Source organism: Mandrillus leucophaeus, unplaced genomic scaffold (assembly GCF_000951045.1).
Source record: "Mandrillus leucophaeus isolate KB7577 unplaced genomic scaffold, Mleu.le_1.0 Scaffold532, whole genome shotgun sequence".
Taxonomy (NCBI): domain Eukaryota; kingdom Metazoa; phylum Chordata; class Mammalia; order Primates; family Cercopithecidae; genus Mandrillus; species Mandrillus leucophaeus.
Genome location: NW_012105720.1, coordinates 981,083 through 1,001,105, shown reverse-complemented (window position 1 = coordinate 1,001,105; position 20,023 = coordinate 981,083). Strand labels below are relative to the sequence as shown.

General features: G+C 38.3%; 1 protein-coding gene and 1 pseudogene across 2 annotated transcripts in view; both read left to right on the top strand.

Annotated features, from left to right (window-relative positions):
* Positions 1–593, top strand: part of LOC105551790 — an 8,977-nt pseudogene extending 8,384 nt beyond the window's left edge.
* DNAH7 (dynein, axonemal, heavy chain 7) overlaps positions 1–20,023 on the top strand; it is a 384,437-nt gene that overhangs the window by 78,287 nt on the left and 286,127 nt on the right. For both annotated transcript variants that reach the window (XM_011997181.1, XM_011997180.1), the window contains exons 13-15: positions 6,691–6,963; positions 7,709–7,836; positions 10,180–10,258. In XM_011997181.1, the coding sequence (XP_011852571.1) occupies positions 6,691–6,963; positions 7,709–7,836; positions 10,180–10,258 (480 nt within the window). The remainder of the gene's footprint in view (positions 1–6,690; positions 6,964–7,708; positions 7,837–10,179; positions 10,259–20,023) is intronic.

The window sequence follows — 20,023 nt, the reverse complement described above, 5'->3', positions numbered from 1 at the left end:
GAGAAAAAATTAGATGAACTGATCCAGAGCTGCACCCTGGACCTCAAACTATTGACCACAGATTCAGATAACCAAAGGTTAGTTTATGTTACGTATCAAGACATTTGAAAACTTAGTGGCCTTAAAGACCAAACCGTTATAAGTTGTTAAAGCCTCTCCAGAAACAAGACTTGAAAGCCTTGACTCAATAGAGAGCCTACAAATATATTTGGCAAGTACCCAAGGACCCATTGAGGTTTACTCCTGTCCAGAAGAGATGGAAACACACAATCCAGTGAAAACAAACAACCAAGACCACAATGGGAATATCTCTAAACTCAATTCCAAAGACTTGGATTCAGCCAACTCAGGACATAGCAATTGGTCAATTTCTATAGTAAACCTTTCTCCCTTGGCCTCCTCAGCCAACTTTTTACAGCAGACTGTGAACCAAATTCCTTCTAACCTAGAAGGACCGTTTGTGAACTCACTGCTTCCCCTGCTGCAAGAGGACTGTCTCCTGAGCCTTGGGGAGGAGGGAAGGCATCAGTGATCTCTTTGATGCTGATGATTTGGAAAAGCTTCCACTGGTGGAAGACTTCAAGTATGGTTGATTATGCTTCATGTGCCTTCTTACAAATCAATAAATTTTTATCATGGGACCAGAACATCTGTCATGCAGTGTGGTCCCTTCCTACCCTCTTCCTCCAAGAAATTATCATGAAGTAAACTACAGACTTCTGAAGAAAGCTGACATTTTAATGAATTTAAAAAAATAAACAACTTGTCTAAATGCACAGTTGCAGGCTCCCTTGGGAAAACCCTGCTTTGCTCCAGGCTCCATGATCTCCTGGATAAGTAAGCAAGTGAAAAAATGTGCAATCAGGTGTTTCTCGCTCTAACTTTTTCTTCCTCCCTTTCTTCTTCGCGGATTTGCTTGCTGTGCCTGACAGATGGGCTGTAGAATGGGGTCTGGCCACCTGGCCCACTGATGAACAAAGATCTTCCTTAATAGCATTTCAAGCTGTCCCTTCTCCACAGAATGTATGCCTTTGGGGTATGCTAATATGGAATAGAACTGCACCAAATGCAAATGTGAAGTCCTGCAAAAGTATGAAATGGACTTCTGCTCTTCTTAGGAATATTTAAATTCAATTTAAGCTCTGGACTCTGTGTCCCAGTAGTATGGGACGTAAAACTTCCTCAAAACCCTTAAAACCTCCATAGCCTTTAGGATGAAGAATCTGTTTTGAAATATACTTGTTGCAGTTACAGAAGACTCATAGAGTTCTGCCACTCTAAGCTGTTGTGGATTTTTCTATCTCCATAAACTATGCCCACTCCCCTATCCCTAGCATATTTGTGACTTTCCAGTTGATTTGTAGCAAATGCCTACTTAGTTCTTTGTGGATTGTTTTAGACTTTTTATTTTTTAGCTGCCATTTATGTATTCCTGTGGTATTCATCACCATTTCAATTTAATTGCTTACTTTGGAGGAAATTTTACAAATTCACATTACATAAGCAGAGGGACAGAACCTCTACTGATTAGAACATCTACACCTGTGTGATCTAAGGTTTATCAGGCTCTGCAAGAAGCATTGTCCCATCTTACTTCCACTCCCAGCTTGGAGCAAGTTAGTCCTGGGGCTTGCTGACATGAGTGACCCATTGGAAAGGAGAACCACGTCAAATGATGTAACAGTCCCAAGGAGCAGCAAGCATGGATCCCTTAATCCTTGGACTTCCCACACCCCTATTACTGGGAAAGGACTCTCTTAATGCTGCACTCGGAGACCCCTTCTCAGGATGGGATCAGCTGGAGAGGTCTCTAGGGAGAAAGACATCCCTATTGTGTGAGTAGGATTTTCTTAAGCTGGCAGAAACAGGGGGCTCCCACTGTGTCAGGGACTGTAATCATTCTGGCTAGACCATGTTCCCCTTCCTCTATGAAGGAATGAGTTGGACCATGGAAAGCCAGGATGTAGAAAACAGAGCAAAAGAATGCCAGGGCATTTCCCGCTTTACTCTTTAGGAATGGTGTCCCAAGTTGGAGGGTTTGTGTCAGCTGCAAATCCTACCAGTTATGTTGAAGAATAGCTTTCCCGTTGGCAGGAGGCAATGGCCATCTCCCACTGAGAATACAGCATAGTATCTTCAATCTATTTTTTGGATACTAAGGACTGTGGGAATGAGGGAGTCAGATAAAGAACAAACCTCAAAATGAACAGTTAAATTGAAATGCTATGTGCCTGACTCAGTGGCAGGCACACAGTAGGCACTCGACTCATACATGCTTAATTGAATTGAAAATATCCCTTAGGAAATAAAAACAAACAAACAAACCAAACACAAAAGTCCCAGCCAGTTTACTCCAGGTAGATTTCTACAATATGCAAAGTGGTTTTGGGGTCAAGACATATGACACTAGTGCTTTAAACTCTTTGTGTGGGTATGCATGGGTGTATGTTTGGGAAAAAAACAAAGGTGAAGACTATCTGCCTATTTCTTCTTCAGCTTCCATTTGTGGTCTCCTCCCTTCACACACACTGGACTTGGTACAAAACATCGGTGTGGTCTGAGAGGAAGCATGGGGGTGGGGGAGGGAGAGGGAGCTTTGTGTTGTCTACTGGAAATGCCCTGTGGTTTTTTTTCCTGTATGGGAAACCATTTATGTCAAGCTTTTCCCCATTTCCCATATCTATGTCATCTGGTTAGCTGCCTCTACTTTCAGCTTTGTGTAATTATCTTTACCAGCTGCAGAAAGCTGATTTTTTCCAACGTCTAAAGACCGAACTCACCTGGCTAGGTTATTGTGTGTTTTGTTGAAATTTTTGGAAGGTAATGCCATATTTATTGTTTTAAAAACTAAAGGAATCCTAGTAAATCTTAAAAGTTTCTTCATGTATAAGATTTTTCCAGGGCCGGGCGTGGTGGCTCAAGCCTGTAATCCCAGCACTTTGGGAGGCCGAGACGGGCGGATCACGAGGTCAGGAGATCGAGACCATCCTGGCTAACACGGTGAAACCCCGTCTCTACTAAAAAACAAAAAATTAGCTACTCGGGAGGCTGAGGCAGGAGAATGGCGGGAACCCGGGAGGCGGAGCTTGCAGTAATCTGAGATCCGGCCACAGCACTCCAGCCTGGGTGACAGAGCGTGACTCCGTCAAAAAAAAAAAAAAAAAAAAAAGATTTTTCCAGTTGCTGGGCTTAACTGGTGTACATTAATTAGATGTTCATACTGTATTCTTGCATTAGTCATTTTCTTTTTGACTTAGTATCTGAGCCCACAGAGTGAGTTAGTAAGTACCACAGTTTTTGCATTACTTTAAGTTCTAAGTATGCAGGTTTCCTGGTACCATAGGTTGCTGCTATTAAAGCTCACATATTATATGGCTGAAAGTTACAAGTGTGCAAATTATGACTGCACGAGCCTCAGAAAATAAAATGTATAAAGGGCAACACATTAGCATGGCAGTGTTAGGTGTGTGTTTGTATGTACAGGGTTGTGCATAGCACTTGTTTTATTGAAGTTGACATGTAGTTTTCTCACATTTTTATTGTTTAGCAATTTTGTACAAAAGTAGCAACTAATTTGTAAACACTGCCAGAATATTTTCTAGCTGGTTTGTAATTTTTTTTGTTATTTTGTTTTGTTTTTGTTGTGGTTCTTGTTTTCACTTTTGTTTATGTGTAGATCTGTAAATAAAATTGCAGTATTTACAGCTTAAGCTTTCAGGAAAAAGAAAATAATAATTCACTATGTGCATGACAACTCATGTGTATGAGAAGGAGGGATTTGAAGGAAGGTTCCTTGCAGAGAAAGTTGGGTGGCAATTGTCAGCATGCAGGAATTTATTTTCCTACAGGGTACATGATTTGGTAGAAAGGAAATATTTCTCCCAAAATTGGGAGTAGGCAAACTATGAGTCAGTTTAGCTTTGTGTTGTATGCTAGTTTGAAAAAGAAAATATGTAATGTAATGTACAAAACAACCAAGAAAAAGCTTTTATGATGAATTTCGTCAATAGATTTGTTATGGGGTGACCTGTTCCCTAGCTGTGATCACTTCAAATGGGTGTAATTTGAAAAAATGTATGGTAAAGTATCAATAAAATAATTTTACATATTTAAATATATATATACGCACACACACGTACACTACAAAGCTATAGTAACCAAAACATCATAGTACTGGCATAAAAACGAACACATAGACCAATGGAACAGCATAACCTAGAAATAAATCCACACTTCTACAATAACTTTTTTTTTTTCAAGACAGGGTCTTACTCTGTTGCCCAGGTTGGAGTGGAGTGGTATGGTCATGGCTCGCTGCAGCCTTATCTCCTGGGGTCAGGTGATTCTCTCACCTTAGTACCCTTGGAGTAGCTGGGACTACAGATTTACACTACCACAAATTTTTTGTGTTATTTGTGGAGATGGGGTTTCACCATGTTGCTCAGACTGGTCTTAGACACCTGGGCTCAAGTGATCTGCCTGCCTTGGCCTCCCAAAGTGCTGGGATTACAAGTGTGAGCCACCATGTCCAGCCAGTAACTGATTTTTGTCAAAGGCACCAAGAGCATACGTTGGGAGAGGGATAGCCTCTTCAATAAATGGTGCTGGAAAAATTGGATATCCACATACAGAAAAATCAAACTAGACCCCTGTCTCTCACCATATATAAAAATCACCTCAAAGTGGATTAAAGACCTAAACGTAACACTCAAAACTATGAAACTACTAGAAGGAAATATAGGGGAAATGCTTTATAACATTGATCTGGACAGGGATTTTTTGGATAAGACCTCAAAAACACAGGCAACAAAAATAAAAATTGACAAATGGGATAACATCAAACCAAAAAGTTTCTGCAGAAAGGAAGCAATGAATAAAGAGCACACATAATGGGATAAAAAATTTGCAAACTGTACATCTGTGACAGGTAATTCTTGCATTGCTATAAAGAGATACCTGAGACTGGATAATTTATAAGAAAAGAGGTTTAATTGGCTTATGATGCTGCAAGCTGTACGGTAAGCATAGTGCTTGCATCTGTTTCTGGAGAGGCCTCAGGAAGCTTATGGACATGATGAAAGGTGAAGTGGGAACAGTTGTCTCACATGGCAGGAGCAGGAGCAAGAGAGACTGGGGTGGAGAGTTACCACACGCTTTTAAATGATCAGATCTCATGAGAACTTGTTTGCTATGGCAAGGGCAGAACCAAACCATGAGGAATCCACTCCCATGACCCAGACACCTCCTACCAGGCCCGACCTGCAACACTGGGGATTACAATTCAACAGGAGATTTGGCGGGGACATATATTCAAACTATATCAATGTCTGACAGGTTAATATTCAGAATATAAAAGGAACTCAATAGCAAAACCACAAATAATCGTATTTATTGATGGAAAACCTAGGACATTTATCACAAGAAGATATACAAATAGATGGCCAACAGGTATATTAAAAACTATTCTACATCTCGAATTATCAGATAAATACAAATAGAAACCACAATGAGATGTCACCTCACTCTAGTTAGAATAGCTATTTTTGAAACGACAAAGGATGATGTGTTGACAAGGATGTAGAGAAAAGGCAACCCATGCACACTGTTGGTGGGAATGTAAACTAGTGCAGCCAGTATAGAAAACGGGAGGTTCCTCAAAAAATTGCAGGTAGTACAAATTTTTGTACCGTATGATACAGCAATCCCGCTGTTGGGTGTATATGCTAAAGGAAAGGAAATCAGTATGTTGAAGAGGTATCTGCATTCCCGTGTTTATTACATCTGTATTCATAATAACCGAGATATGGAATTGACTTAAGTGTCCATCTGTGGATGAATGGATAAAATGTGATACACACACACACACAGAGTAGAATACTATTCAGCTATTAAAAAGAAGGAAATCCTGTCATTTGCAATTATATGAACGACCCTGGAGGGCATTATGTTAAGTGAAATAAGCCACACAGAAAGACAAAAACTGAATGATCTCACTTATATGTTGAATCTGAGAAAGTTAATCTCTTAGAAATAAAAAGGTAGAATAGTGGTTACCAGAGGCTAGGAAGGGTAGCAAGGAATGGGGGAGGTGGGGACAGGTTGGTAATTGGGTACAAAGTTACAGTTAGATGGGAGGAATAAGTTCTGGTGTTCTATTGCACATTAGGGTAACTGTAGTTAACAATAGTGCATTATATATCTCAAAATAGCTAGAAGGGAGGATTTTGAATGTTTTTACTACAAAGAAATGAGAAACGTTTGAGGTGATGGATTTACGAATTACGTTGATTTGATCAATACACAATGTATACATGTGTCAAAGCATCACATTGTATTCCATAAATATGTATAATGATGTCAATTAAAAAGAAAACTTAAAATGTATATTTTCTGTTTTTTTATTCTAAATATTATTTTGTATATATTTTCAAGCGACTGTTCTTTCATCCATACAGAAAAACAAAACACAACTAGGTAGCCTTAAAGAAAACAAAAAATTGTATGAACCCTAAATTTTAAAACACTGCTGCAATTAGTCTAATCTCTTTCTATAGATTAGAGATTGAACAATTAAAACAACCTTGTGAATAAAAAGACAGGAAATATTGTAAGATTGGCATTTGTACAAAGATAAATGATATAGTTACTTTAAGATATTTTAGATACTATTATTTTTACCCCCTTGTTTAGGAAAGTAAGTCTAAACCAACAACCTTGAAGCCCATAATTCTGAATGAAATTGTAGATGCCCACAAAGAAAAGATCAAGGAAGTTATTATGAAAGAGAGTGTGGAACCCACCGAGCACCTCAGACTCTATGACAAGTATGACTTTTTAATTACCAGAAAAGCTGAGCAAGATGTTGATAACTTCCTCGCAGAAAATCATAGTTATGAAAAAATAATAGATGAAATTCGCAAATATCAGAAACTAATAGAGGAAATACAATACACATCCATAAAGGTAAATAACTCCAGTTTTGTACAACTGTTATCTCTCTCTGGTATCTTTTCCCCAGTTTTATTAGGGTGTATTTTTAGAACACAGTGAAAGAATTAGAACATTACCATCAACAGGAAAAATATTTATGGAGCTTCTGATGTGTCTCCAGCATTGTGGTAAGCCCTGGGTATAAGAAGCTAGGCAAAATGCAGTTCTTGTGTTCATGTAGCTGAGACTCTGCTACCACAACTCTGACAGGTATTTTATATAATTTGCCCTGTCCCTACAATTCCAAGAACCTATTTGACGTTTGCCTTAATGTTTATAAATCCTGTGGAAAATACGGTAATTACACCGAAATGTGGTTCTGTTTAGAATACCAGTAACTTAAAATTTTCTTTTTTGTCCCTGTTTACATTTTCTAAATTTTCTACCATGAACATGCATTTTTTTTGTACAGAGCAACTATAACGTTTGAAACCTACATTATTTATTTAGCAATATAGTAATTCAATTCACCAAAATTGTTACTATTATTGTCCTGAGATTGAATTGGTTTCCAAGATAATAAACTTTTCAAGGATATTTACCCAGAAGATAGTTGTATAATACAAATGTATTATTCAGAAAACCCTCCCTGAATTATATGTTTTTTAAAAATCTTAATCTTGTTATATCACACAAAAATAAAAATTATGAGAATGGCAAAATATGAAAATCTATTTGTTTTATTTCTTATGTTGATTAAACTTTTAATCTTTTGCAGACTATTCGTTTAGGAATGTTTGAAATGCACTGTGAGGAATTAATCAGAGCTTTGGTGAAGCGAGCAGATATTATTTGTGGGAAACTTCTAGCTAAAATGTTCAGAGATCATCAGGAAGTAAATACAAGGTATTTATGTGATACTGATTTTTTTTATTTTTTGGGAGGGGATGTTTAAGAGAATCAGCTGTCACTCAACTAAAATAATGGATTAGAGCAATGTCATAAGTGATCCAAAAGAAATGATTATGCTAAACTTATTTCTACTTGGTTTTAAGTGTCACTTTGTGATGTAATGTAATTATTATTAGTAGTATTTTTTTTCACCACAAATATGCCTTCCCAATTGTCTGAGTTAAGGTGGCATTAAAATGTATTGGTATTTCTTTTGCACAAGTGAAGTGGACATTATCTAACTTCAGAGTTTTGTATTTGTGTAATCAATATGCAAAGTGGGTTTCAAAGTAGATTTACATAGTAGTTGTTATGGGTCCTAAGGGACCATCACATTTGAAACTTCATCTTTCTATAATTACTCTTGAGGGCCATGGTAACTTTTTCTTTTATCTGGAAATTCATTTGCTGACTAACCTAGGGATTTTTGGGAAAACTGACCCATGTGAAGAAAACTCACAGAATACTAGTGTATAAAGCAGAATAGCTGTTTCTTTAAGACAAGAAGCAGAAAAGTGTAATGTTGCTCTGGGAATCTCTCGACTGGCATCAGTTACATGGGTGAAAAACTCCAAATAATCAGGATATATTTTATGATTATGGTATCAGAGAAAAAAATAGATCATTAAAAATATTTCTTTCAAGCTGTATAAGAAGCCTGAAGGAAGTTTTATTTACCTATCTTGTGTTAGGCACAAGATTAGCCACTTAGGCTCTAAGGCTCTAAACGTGAATAAAACTGCTGAAGGAAGTTACAATGTAGATGGAGAAATGGACATACAAACCAGTAAATTACAGTACCATGCAGTAAATACTGTCATGAGCCACAAGGTAGAACAGAGAGGACAGAATTAATTTCCTCCCAAGATGGAGTTTGGGGGAGGGGGAGAATCAGGGAAGGCTGCAAAGAGGAACTGACGTGTGAATTTTATTTTGAAGGATGAGTGGGAGTCCATCAGGTGTACAGTGTGGGTGAAAGAATTCCAGGAAAAGAAGACAATATGTAGAGGGCAGTGAGGTGTGAAAATGGCAGGATATATTCCAAGAACTAGGAGTGGTTTGCATTGATTTCATAGCATGAGGGAAGAGAGATGAAAGGCAAGGCTGGGGATAAAGGCACCGTGTGAAAGAGGACTAGGACTTGAGTACCTTATCTAGGAACCAGATCATATTTTCAGCTTAAAGCACCATTTCCTCTAAAAGAACTGGAAGAACAGTGAAAGTGTCTTCTCATTATTGCTGTTCATGCTGGGTGAAATATTTATTTTAATTTCATAGCTACTTCCCCTGCCTCTTAATGCTCTCGGAGCTTGTGCCAGTTCTACTTTTTCCCATTGTCTCCTAATTATGCCTCTTGCCTCTCACCAGACTCCCTAGGATGGACAGAGGACATATCAGGACTATTAAAGGAGCCATTAGATATGAATGCCTTCTAATTCTTGCCCCTGCATGGTTTGACTCACCTCTCCAGAAAGCCTGTCTCCCACATACTCAGAGGGCAGGAGTCTGTCGCACCGTTCAGTTTTTCTCTCTGCCTAGGAGCTCAGCGCCATTGCTTTCAAAGCCTCTGAACCTGGCTCCTTCAGTCATCTCTTCTATATTCCTTATTTTGAACCTCTTCTTACCTGTTGATTTTCTCTCTGAAGGTTACAAACATGTTGGAGGCCCTCTTTCATGTCCCAGCCCCAGACTTTAACCCATTATCCCATGCTGTTCCTGTCTCCTTCACCTTTCAGCCAATCTTACTGAAGAATTGTTCTGCTTATTTCATTTGAACTCCCTTAGCTCTTGCTACTTTTTTTTCTCTATGCCAAAATAAGTTCATGGTTTATATTGGCAGCAACCCAAATCAGTGGGAAATATTTGCATATTACTGGACGTTTCTGAGCACACAGGCCTATTTTAAACAATCCCTCTAAGTATAGTTAATCATTCCTTTCCTTTGTACTACTTTCTTTGTGCCATCTTGACTCCATTAGAGCCCTTAAAGCTCAGGTTGGAAATGATTGTTCACAGTCCTATCTCCCTTACTGTATTGTGAGTTGCTTGAGGGCCATTATGCTATCTGATTCATTTATGTATCACTGTCACAATATTATAGTTGAAAATGTAATAGATCATTAAATGTGCACTGGATAAGTAAATGTATGCAAATGTGCTTTTAATTATTAGATGTCATATAGCTAAGTTATAGTTTTTATTTTTCATGCAATGGAATGTTTAAACAGTATACAGGAATATATTTTGGAATTACATTGAACCATAAATATGTAAGATTGGTTTTGCTTGGTGTTTCAGATTATGCGATGAATTTGAGAGGATAGCTGAAAAAGCTCTTAGCACTCCTCCAAATACAGCAGAACTAATGGAAATGAAGGTATTTTTTATAGCTGCTCCATGATTGTGTGTGTATCAATTAATTATTGACACAATAATGTAGAGTAATAAATCACTCCAAAAGTTAAGACAGATTAAAAATAATAATGACTTTCAATTAGCTGGGCATGCTGGGGTGTGCCTATAGTCCCAGCTACTCGGGAGGCTGAGGCAGGAGAATTGCTTGAACCTGGGAGGCAGAGGTTGCAGTGAGTCGAGATTGTGCCACTGCACTCCAGCCTGGCAACACAGCAAGACTCTGTCTCAAAAAATAATAATAATAATAAAATAAATAAAAAGTAATAATGACTTTCAAAATACTTAGCTCATGAGTTTGCAGTTTGGTAATTTAGGCTAGATGCTCCTGCTTGGTTCTTCTGGTCTCCGTGGGGTCACCCTGTAGGGTCACTCACTCAGTTGGGTTGACCAGTCTACTATCCTTCAGCAGGTTGACTTGGCTCTACTTGTCCCTCAAGCCAGAGCGGGCTCATCTGGGTGTGTTCTCATGTCATGGTACAGACATACAAGCAAATTCAATTGTACAAGTGCTTTTCAAGACTCTGCTTGTGTCACATTAGCTAACATCTCATTGACCAAAACAAGTCTGATTGAGAGGACCCTACAGGGCATTGACACTGGAGAAGTGAAGTATTGGAACAATTAATGCAATTATGTATCAGGTTATTTTTGAGAACACACAACAATTATTGCCATGCTAACAGGCACAAACCAGGACTGTCCTGGGCAGCCTGAGCTGTGTAATCACTTTTCATTTATTTTAACAAATATTTAAGCCTTAAGTGACATTTTATTTTTTATAAAAGCTGTATTTTGTTTATATTAAGCTTTTCTGTGGTAGTTTGTTAAAGTATATTTTGTGCATAGAATTTGTGACACTGAAAATATTAGGTAAGTCTCACTTTCATCATTTCTCATGTTACTTCTATGTTTGAAGTTGATATGGTTTGAATGCTTGTCCCCTCCACATCTTATGTTGAAACATGATCCCCAGTATTGGAGGTGGGGCCTAATAGGAGGTTTTTGGTGGATCCCTCATGAACAACTTGGTGCCTTCCTGATGGTAATGAGTGACTTCTTGCTAGATTAGTTTTCTTGAGATCTGATTATTAAAAAGAGGCTGGCACCCCCTCCTTTCTCTTCTGCTCCCCCTTTTGCCATGTGTCACATTACCCTTTGCCTTCTACCATGAGTAAAAGCTTCCTGAGGCCCTGACCAGAAGCAGATGCTGGCACCATGTTTCTTGTACAGGCAGCAGAACTGTCAGTCAAAAATCTTATTTTCTTTATTAAATGTACCCAGCCTCAGGCATTCCTTCATAGCAACACAAAATGGATTAATACAGAAGACCACCTAATGGCAAATAAAATAATGTTAAACAACTGGCTAATGGCCATTTCATCTTGTTTACTTTTCATGCTTATAACATTAAGTTTTTGTGGTATTTTTTCATTTTCTATTATTCAAAAAATCCTTTTAAATTTTGTTTTATTTTTAATTTTCATGGGTACATAGTAGGTGTATATACTTATGGGGAATATGAGATATTTTGATGTAGGCTTACAATGCATAATAGTCACATCAGGGTAAATGGAGTATCCGGCACCTCAAGCATCTATCCTTTGTGTTTCAAGCAATCCAATTATATACTTTAAGCTATTTCAAAATGTACAATTAAATTATTGACTATAGTCATCCTGTTCTGCTGTCAAATACTAGATCTTTTTCATTCTTTCAAAATATTAATATATTTTTGTACCCACTAACCATCACCACATCCCCCACATCCACCCACTACCCTTATGGACTCTGGTAGCCATCCTTCTATTCTCTACCTCCATTAGTTCAATTGTTCTAATTTTTAGCTATCACAAATAAGTGAGAACATGCAACGTTTGTCTTTCTGTGCCTGGCTTATTTCACATAATGACCTTCAGTTCCATCCATGTTATTGCTAATGACAGAATCTCATTCTTTTTTGTAACTGAATAGTACTGCATTGTGTACCACATTTTCTTTTTCTATTCATCTGTTGATGGACACTTACACTGCTTCCAAATCTTGGGTATTGTGAATAGCGCTGCAAGAAACATGGGAGTTCAGATATCTCTTCAATATACTGATTTCCCTTTGTTGGGGTATATACCAGCAGTGGGATTGCTGGATCATATGGTAGCTTTAGTTTTAGTTCTTCAGGAAACCTCCAAACTGTTCTCCATAGTGGTTGTACTAATTTACATTCCCACCACCAATGTAAGAGGGTTCCCTTTTCTCTGCATTCTCAGCAGCCTTTGTTATTGCCTGTCTTTTGGATAAAAGCCATTTTAACTGGAGTGAAATGATATGTCATCGTAGTTTTGATTTGCATTTCTCTGATGATCAGTGATGTTGAGCAGCTTTCCATATGCCTGTTTGCCATTTGTATGTCTTCTTTTGAGAAATATCTATTCAGATAATTTGCCAACTTTTTCATCAGATTATTAGAGATTTTTCTATAGAGTTGTTTGAGCTCCTTGAATAGTGCTGCAATAGTATAGTTCCGGTTGTTAATCCCTCATCAGATGGGTAGTTTGCAAATATTTTCTTCCATGCTCTGGGTTGTCTCCTCATGTTGTTGATTGTTTCCTTTGCCATGCAGAAGCTTTGTAACTGGATGTGGTCCCATTTGTCCAATTTTGCTTTGTTTGCCTGTGCTTGTGGGATATTACTCAAGAAATATTTGCCCAGTCCAAGTTCCTGGAAAGTTTCTCCAATGTTTCCTTGCAGCAGTTTCATAGTTTGAGGTCTTAGATTTAAGTCTTTAATCCATTTTGATTTGATTTTTGTATATGCTGAGATACAGAGGTCTAGTTTCATTCTTCTGCATATTAATATCCAGTTTGCTCAGTACCATTTATTGAAGAGACTGTCCTTGTCCCAAGGTATGTTCTTGGCAGTTTTCTCGAAAATGAGTTCACTGTAGATTTATGAATTTGTTTCTGTATTCTCCATTCTCTTCCAATAGTCCGTGTGTCTGTTTTTCTGCCAGTACCATGCTATTTTGGTTACTATAGCTCTGTAGTATAATTTCTAATCAGGTAATGTGATTCCTCCAGTTTTGTTCTTTTTGCTCTGGAAAGCTTTGGCTATTCTGAGTTTTTTGTGGTTTCATATAAATTTTAAGATTTTTTTTTTTCTATTTCTGAGGAATGTTATTGACATTGACATTGCTTTGGGGGTAGTATGGACATTTTAACAATATTGTAGTCTTCTAATTTATGAACATGGAATATCTTTCTGTTTTTGGTGTCGTCTTTAATTTCTTTCATCATTGTGTTTTAATTTTCACTATAGAGATCTTTCACTTCTTTGGTTAATCCTGGGTATTTAATTTTATTTGTGGCTATTGTAAATGGGATTACTTTCTTGATTTCTCTTTCAGATTGTCCCACCTTTGGCATACATAAATGTAAATGCTACTGATTTCTGTATATAATTTTGTATCCTGCAACTTTACCGAATTTATCAGTTCTAATAGTTTCTTGGTGGAGTCTGTAGGATTTTTCAAATATAATATATTATCTGCAAACAAGGATACTTTGACTTCTTTCTTTCTAATTTGGATGACTTTTACTTCTTTCTCTTATCTGATTGCTCTAGCTAGGATTTCCAGTACTGTGTTGAATCAAAGTGGTGAAAATTGGCATACTTGTTGTGTTCCAAATTTTAGAGGAAAGACTTTCAGTTTTTCCCCATTCAGTATGATACTGGCTGTGAGTCTGTCCTGTGATTTTTATTGTGTCCTCCTGTGCACAATTTTTGAGGGTTTTTATCATAAAGCAATGCTGAATTTTATAAAATGCTTTTTTAGCATCAATCAAAATGGTCATATGAAATCTATCTTTCATTCTGTTGATATGATGTATCACATTAATTTGCATATGTTGGATCATCCTTGCATCCCTGGGATAAATCCCACCTGGTCGTGGTGAATGGCCTTTTTAATGTGTGGTTGAATTCAGTTTGCTAGTATTTTGTCAAGGACTTTTGCATCAATATTCATCAGAGATATTATCTTAAAGTTTTCTCTTTTTTTGATGTATCTTTGTCTAGTTTTGGTGTCAGAGTAATACTGGCCTCATAGAATTAGCTTGAAAGTATTTCCTCTTTGCATTAGTTCTCATGCTGATATGAAGAAGTAACTGAGACTGGGTGATTTATAAAGGAAAGAGGTTTAATTGACTCACAGTTCTGCAAGGCTGGGGAGGCCTCAGAAAACTTACAATCATGGCAGAAGGGAAAGCAAACATGGCAGCAAGAAGGCAAAGAATGAATGAAGCACGGTGGAGAAGCCCCTTATAAAACCATCAGATCTCTTGAGAGAGAACTCACTCATCACCAGAACAGCCTGAGGATAACTGCCCCCGTAATTCAATTACCTCCCACTGCGTCCGTCCCATGATGCATGGCGATTATGGGAACTACAATTCAAGATGAGATTTGGGTGAGGAGACAGCCAAGCCATAGCACCCCTCCTCTAGTTTTTTTTTTTGTTTGTTTGTTTGTTTTTTTTTTGGCTAGTTTGAGTAGGAAGGTTTGGTAGAATTCAGCAGTGAAGGCATCAGGTCTTGGGCTTTTCCTTGTTAGGACACTTTTTATTATGGATTTGATCTTTTTACTTGATTTTGTTATCTGTTGGTCTGTTCAGGTTTTGTATTTCTTTGTGGTTCAATCTCGGTAGTTTGTATGTGTCTGGGAATTTGTCCATTTCTTCTAGGTTTTCCAATTTATTGGCATGTAGTTGTCTGTAGTAGCCTCTAATGATCCTTTGAATTTCTGTGGTTTTGATTGTCATGTCTTCTTTTTCATCTCTGATTTTATTTATTTGAGTCTTCTCTCTTTTTTTCTTCGTCTGGCTAAAGGTATGTCAGTGTTGTTTAGCTTTTCATAAAACCAACTTTTCAATTCATTTTTTTGGTATTCTTTATTTCAATTTCATTTATTTCTGCTCTGATGTTTATTATTTTCTTATACTAATTTTGGGTTTGATTTGTGCTTGCTTTTAGAATTATTTAAATCAGTGGGTTATTTGAAGTTTTTCTACTTTTTAATTTAGCCACTTGTAGCTATAAAATTCCCTCTTTGTGATGCTTTTGCTGTATCCCATAGGTTTTGTTATGTTGTATTTCCATTATCATTTCCTCCAAGAAATTTTTTCAGTTTCCTTCCTAATTTCTTCATTGACTCACTAATCATTCAGGAGCATATTGTTTAATTTCCATCTGTTTGTGTAGTTTCCAAAATTCCTCTTGTTATTGATTTCTTGTTTTATTCCATTGTGGTCAGAGACTATGCTTGATATTATTTCAATTTTTTGAATGTTTTAAGATTTGTTTTGGCATCTAATATATGGCCTATCCTTGAGAATGATCCATAAGCTGCAGAGAAAGATGTATATTCTGCAGCCATTGGATGAAATGTTCTGTAAATATCTGTTAGGTCCATTTGGTCTATGGTGCAGATTAAATCTGATGATTCTTTGTTAATTTTTTTGTATGAATGATCTTTTTTTGTATGACATATGGCATATGGTTTTTTTTTTTTGTATGACATGCTTTGTATGAATGTTGAAATGGGGTATTTAAGTCTCCAGTTATTATTGTATTGAGGTTTATGTCTCTCTTTAGCCCTAATCATATTTGCTTAATATACCTGGTGCTCCAGTGTTGGGTGCATATATATCTTCAATTGTTATATCCTCTGGCTGAATTGGCCCCTGTGTCATTATACAATGACCTTCTTTGTCTCTTTTAATAGCTTTTATCTTGAAATCTACTTTTTCTGATGTAAGTGTAGCTATTCCGGGTCTCTTTTGGTTTTCATTCGCACGGAATATTTTTTTCCATCTCTTTATTGCCAGGCTATGTGTGTCTTTGTAGGTGAAGTGTGTTTCTTGTAGGTGAAAGATCACTGGGTCTTGTTTTATTATCCCTTCAGCAAGGCTCTGTCTTTTGATTGGAGAGTTTAGTCCATTTACATTTGATGTTATTGTTGTTACTGATAATTTTGATTGATAAGTAAGGATAGACTCCTGCCATTTTGTCATTTGTTTTCTGGTTGTTTTGCAGTCTTCTCTTCCTTCTTTTTCTCCTTTCTGTCTTCCTTTTAGTGAGGGTGATTTTCTCTGGTGGCATGTTTTAGCTTCCTGCTTTTCATTTTCCGCATGTCTGTTGTATATTTTTGATTTGAGGTTACCATAAAGTTTGCAAATAATATCTTATAATTTATTATTTTAAATTGTTGACAACACTGATTGCATAAACAAATAAGCAAGCAAAAAGAAAATTAATTTAAAAATCTATGTTTTGACTGTAGCCCCTGCTTTTTAACATTTTGTTGTTTCTGCTTATATCTTATTGTACTATCTGTCTGGAAAAGTTGTTGCGGTTATTTTTTACCAGTTCATCTTTCTGTCTTTCTACTTAACATATATTATATACGTGTATATATATATATAGAGAGAGAGAGAGAGACAGACAGACAGAGTTTACATGCCACAATTACAGTGTTATAATAGTCTGTGTTTTTCTGTTTATTTACCATAATTGATGAGTTTTGTACCTTCAGATGATTTATTATTGTCCATTATTGTCCTTTGCTTTCAGATTGAAGAACTCCTTTTAATATTCCCTGTAGGACAGGTCTGGTGTTGATGAAATCCCTCAGCTTTTGTTTGTCTGGGAAAGTTCTTCTTTCCCCTTCATGTTTGAAGGATATTTTCACCAGATTTACTATTGTAGGGTACAAGTTCTTTTTCCTTCAGCACTTTAAACATGTCATGCCACTCTTTGCTGGCTGGTAAGGTTCTCACTGAAAAGTCTGCAGTCAGACGTGTTGGAGCTCCATTGTGGGTTATTTTCTCTTGCTGTTTTTAGGATCCTTTATTTTTGACCTTTGGGAGTTTGGTTTTTAAATGCTTTGAGGTAGTCTTTATTGGGTCACATCTGCGTGGTGTTCTGTAACCTTCTTGTTCAGAAACATTCATATTTTTCTCTAGGTTTGGAAACTTTTCTGTTATTATCCTTTTGAATACGCTTTTACCTATATTGCTCTCTCTACCTCGTCTTTAAGGTCAATAACTCTTAGATTTGCCCTTTTGAGGCTATTTTCCAGATCCTATAGGTGACTTCATTCTTTTTTTATCCTTCTTTCTTTTGTCTCCTCTGTGTATTTTTAGATAGCCTATCTTCAGGCTCACTAATTCTTTCTTCTGTTTGATCAACTCTGCTGTTAAGAGTCTGATGCATTCTTCGGTATGTCAATTGCATTTTCAACCCCAGAATTTCTTCTTATTTTTAATTATTTCAGATTCCTTGTTAAATTTATATGATGAGATTCTGAATTCCTTCTTGGAGTTATCTTGAATTTCAAAGTTTCCTGAAAACAGGTATTTTGAATTGCCTGTCTGAAATGTCACATATCTCTATCTCTTTGGGTTTATCTCTTTGGTGCCTTATTTAGGTTGTTTGATAAGGTTATGTTTTCTTGGACGGTCTTGATGCTTGTGGATGTCCATTGGTGTCTGGGCATTGAAGAGTTAGGAATTGTACTCTTAGCATTCTGGCCTTGTTTGTACCCATCCTTCTTGAGAAGACTTTCCAGGTATTTGAAGGGACTTGAATGTTGTGATCTAAGTTTGTGGTCACTTCTTCTGTATCTGCATTAAGGGATACCTCAAGCCCAGTGACACTGTGGATCTCATTGCCTTGTAGAGGTACTGCCTTGGTGGTCTTGGATAAAATCTGGAAGACTTGTATTGATTACCAGGCAGAGACGCTTATTCTCTTAATTTCTGTCAAATAATTAGAGAGTCAGTCTCTCTCTCCCTCTCTCTCTTTCTCTCTCTCTCTCTCTCTCTCTCTCTGTGTGTGTGTGTGTGTGTGTGTGTGTGTCGGGTGGCGGGGGGTATGTGTGTGTCTGCTAACCTGCCTGGAACTGGGGGAGGGGTGACACAAACGCCCTTGTGACCATCACCACTGGGACTGTGCTTGGATCAGAACTGAAGCCAGCACAACACTGGTTCTCATTTAAGGCCCATGGTAACCTCTGCCTTGCTACTGCCTGTGTTCATTCAAGGCACTAGGGCTCTACAATTAGCAGATGGTAAAGCCATCCAGGCATGTGTTCTTCCCTTCATGTCAGTGAGTGGCCCCATCCCCGAGTGTCCCTGAGATGCTGCCTGGGAGCCAGGGCCTGGAGTGGGAAACCTTAGGAATCTATGTGGTACTCTATTGCAGCTGAACTGGCATCAGACCACGAGACGAAGTCCTTCCCACTCTTCCCTCCCCTTTTGGTAAGTAGAGGAGACTCTCATGTCCACCACCACAGGTCCTTGGGGAGTATTGCCAGGCCATAGCCAATGTTCACTTAAGGCCCAAGGGCTCTTGAGTCAGGTTGCGATGCATGTTGCTAAACCTAGGACCCACTTTCACAAAATAGGGCTCCCCTCTGGCCGAAGATAGGTCCAGAAATTCCTTCTAACAGTCAAGGCCTGGAATTGGGGACCCCAAGATCCCACTTCATACTCTACCACACTGTGGCCGAACTGCAAGGCCAAGGTATTTAAACTGCAAGACAGAGTCCTCTTTACTCTTCCCTCTGCTTTTTTTAAGCAGAAGGAGTCTCTCCTGGTAGCCACTACAGTTGTGAATATGCCAGATCACACCTGAAGCCAGGACATCTCAGAGTCTCTTCCAAGGCCCAGGGTGTTTCCTAACTGGCTACTGCTCCTGATTATTCAGTGCCCAAGGGCTCTTTAGTCAGCAGGTGATGAATTCTGCCAGGACTGCATCCCTCCCTTCAAGCCAGTGGGTTTTCTTCTGGCCCATGTGTGTCTAGAAGTGTCTTCCAGGAGCTAGGGCCTGGGATGGGGGCCTCATGACTCTACCCAGTGCCTTATCCTACCGTGGCTGAGCTGGTATCCAAGTTGCAATGTCCTCTTTACTCTTTTCTCTCCTCTCCTCAAGTGGAATGAAGGGATCTTCTTTGGAGCCGTGAGCTGTGCTGCCTGGGGTTGGGGGAGGGATGGCGCAACCACTTCTTGAGCTGCTGTGGCTGTTATATCACTAGGTCATGTGCTCCCCAAGCCCACTGGCTCTGACCCCACACAGCACTAAAACTTGCCTAGGAGTTGCAGTTCTTGTGGTCTAGACTGCCTTTCAAGTTGTTTAGGGCCTCAGAGCACTAGCCCATGGCAGCAAGATTTGCCAAAACACTGGTTGTAATGTCTGGAATGGGTGATTTCCTTCTGGCTAGGGCTGGTCTAAGTGGTCCCTCCATGGACATTGGCTGAGGTCTGCCCATGTTGGCAGCACCGAGTTCCAACACAAAGTCCCACTCTCGCTCCCTGAGAACACAGATTCTCGGTGCCTCGAAGCTGATGCTGGGGGCTGGGACAGGGATGGCATCCACAATTCAAGACTATCTTTCCCACCCTCTTCAGTGCCTCTTTCAGTGATACGAAGTTATACCAGGTACTCTGATCATTCACTTGATGTTTGGTTTTCGTGAAGGTGCTTTTGGGTTTAGATAGTTGTTAAAGTTGGTATTTCTATGGGGAGAACGATCAGTGGAAGCTTCTATTCAGCCATCTTTCTCTGCCTCGATCCTAATTTTAAAATATTTAAGTGCGCCCAGCAAAACGTAAAAATCATTCAAAACTTTCCATACACAGGAAATCATAAAAAAGAGTTAAAGTGATTACATACGT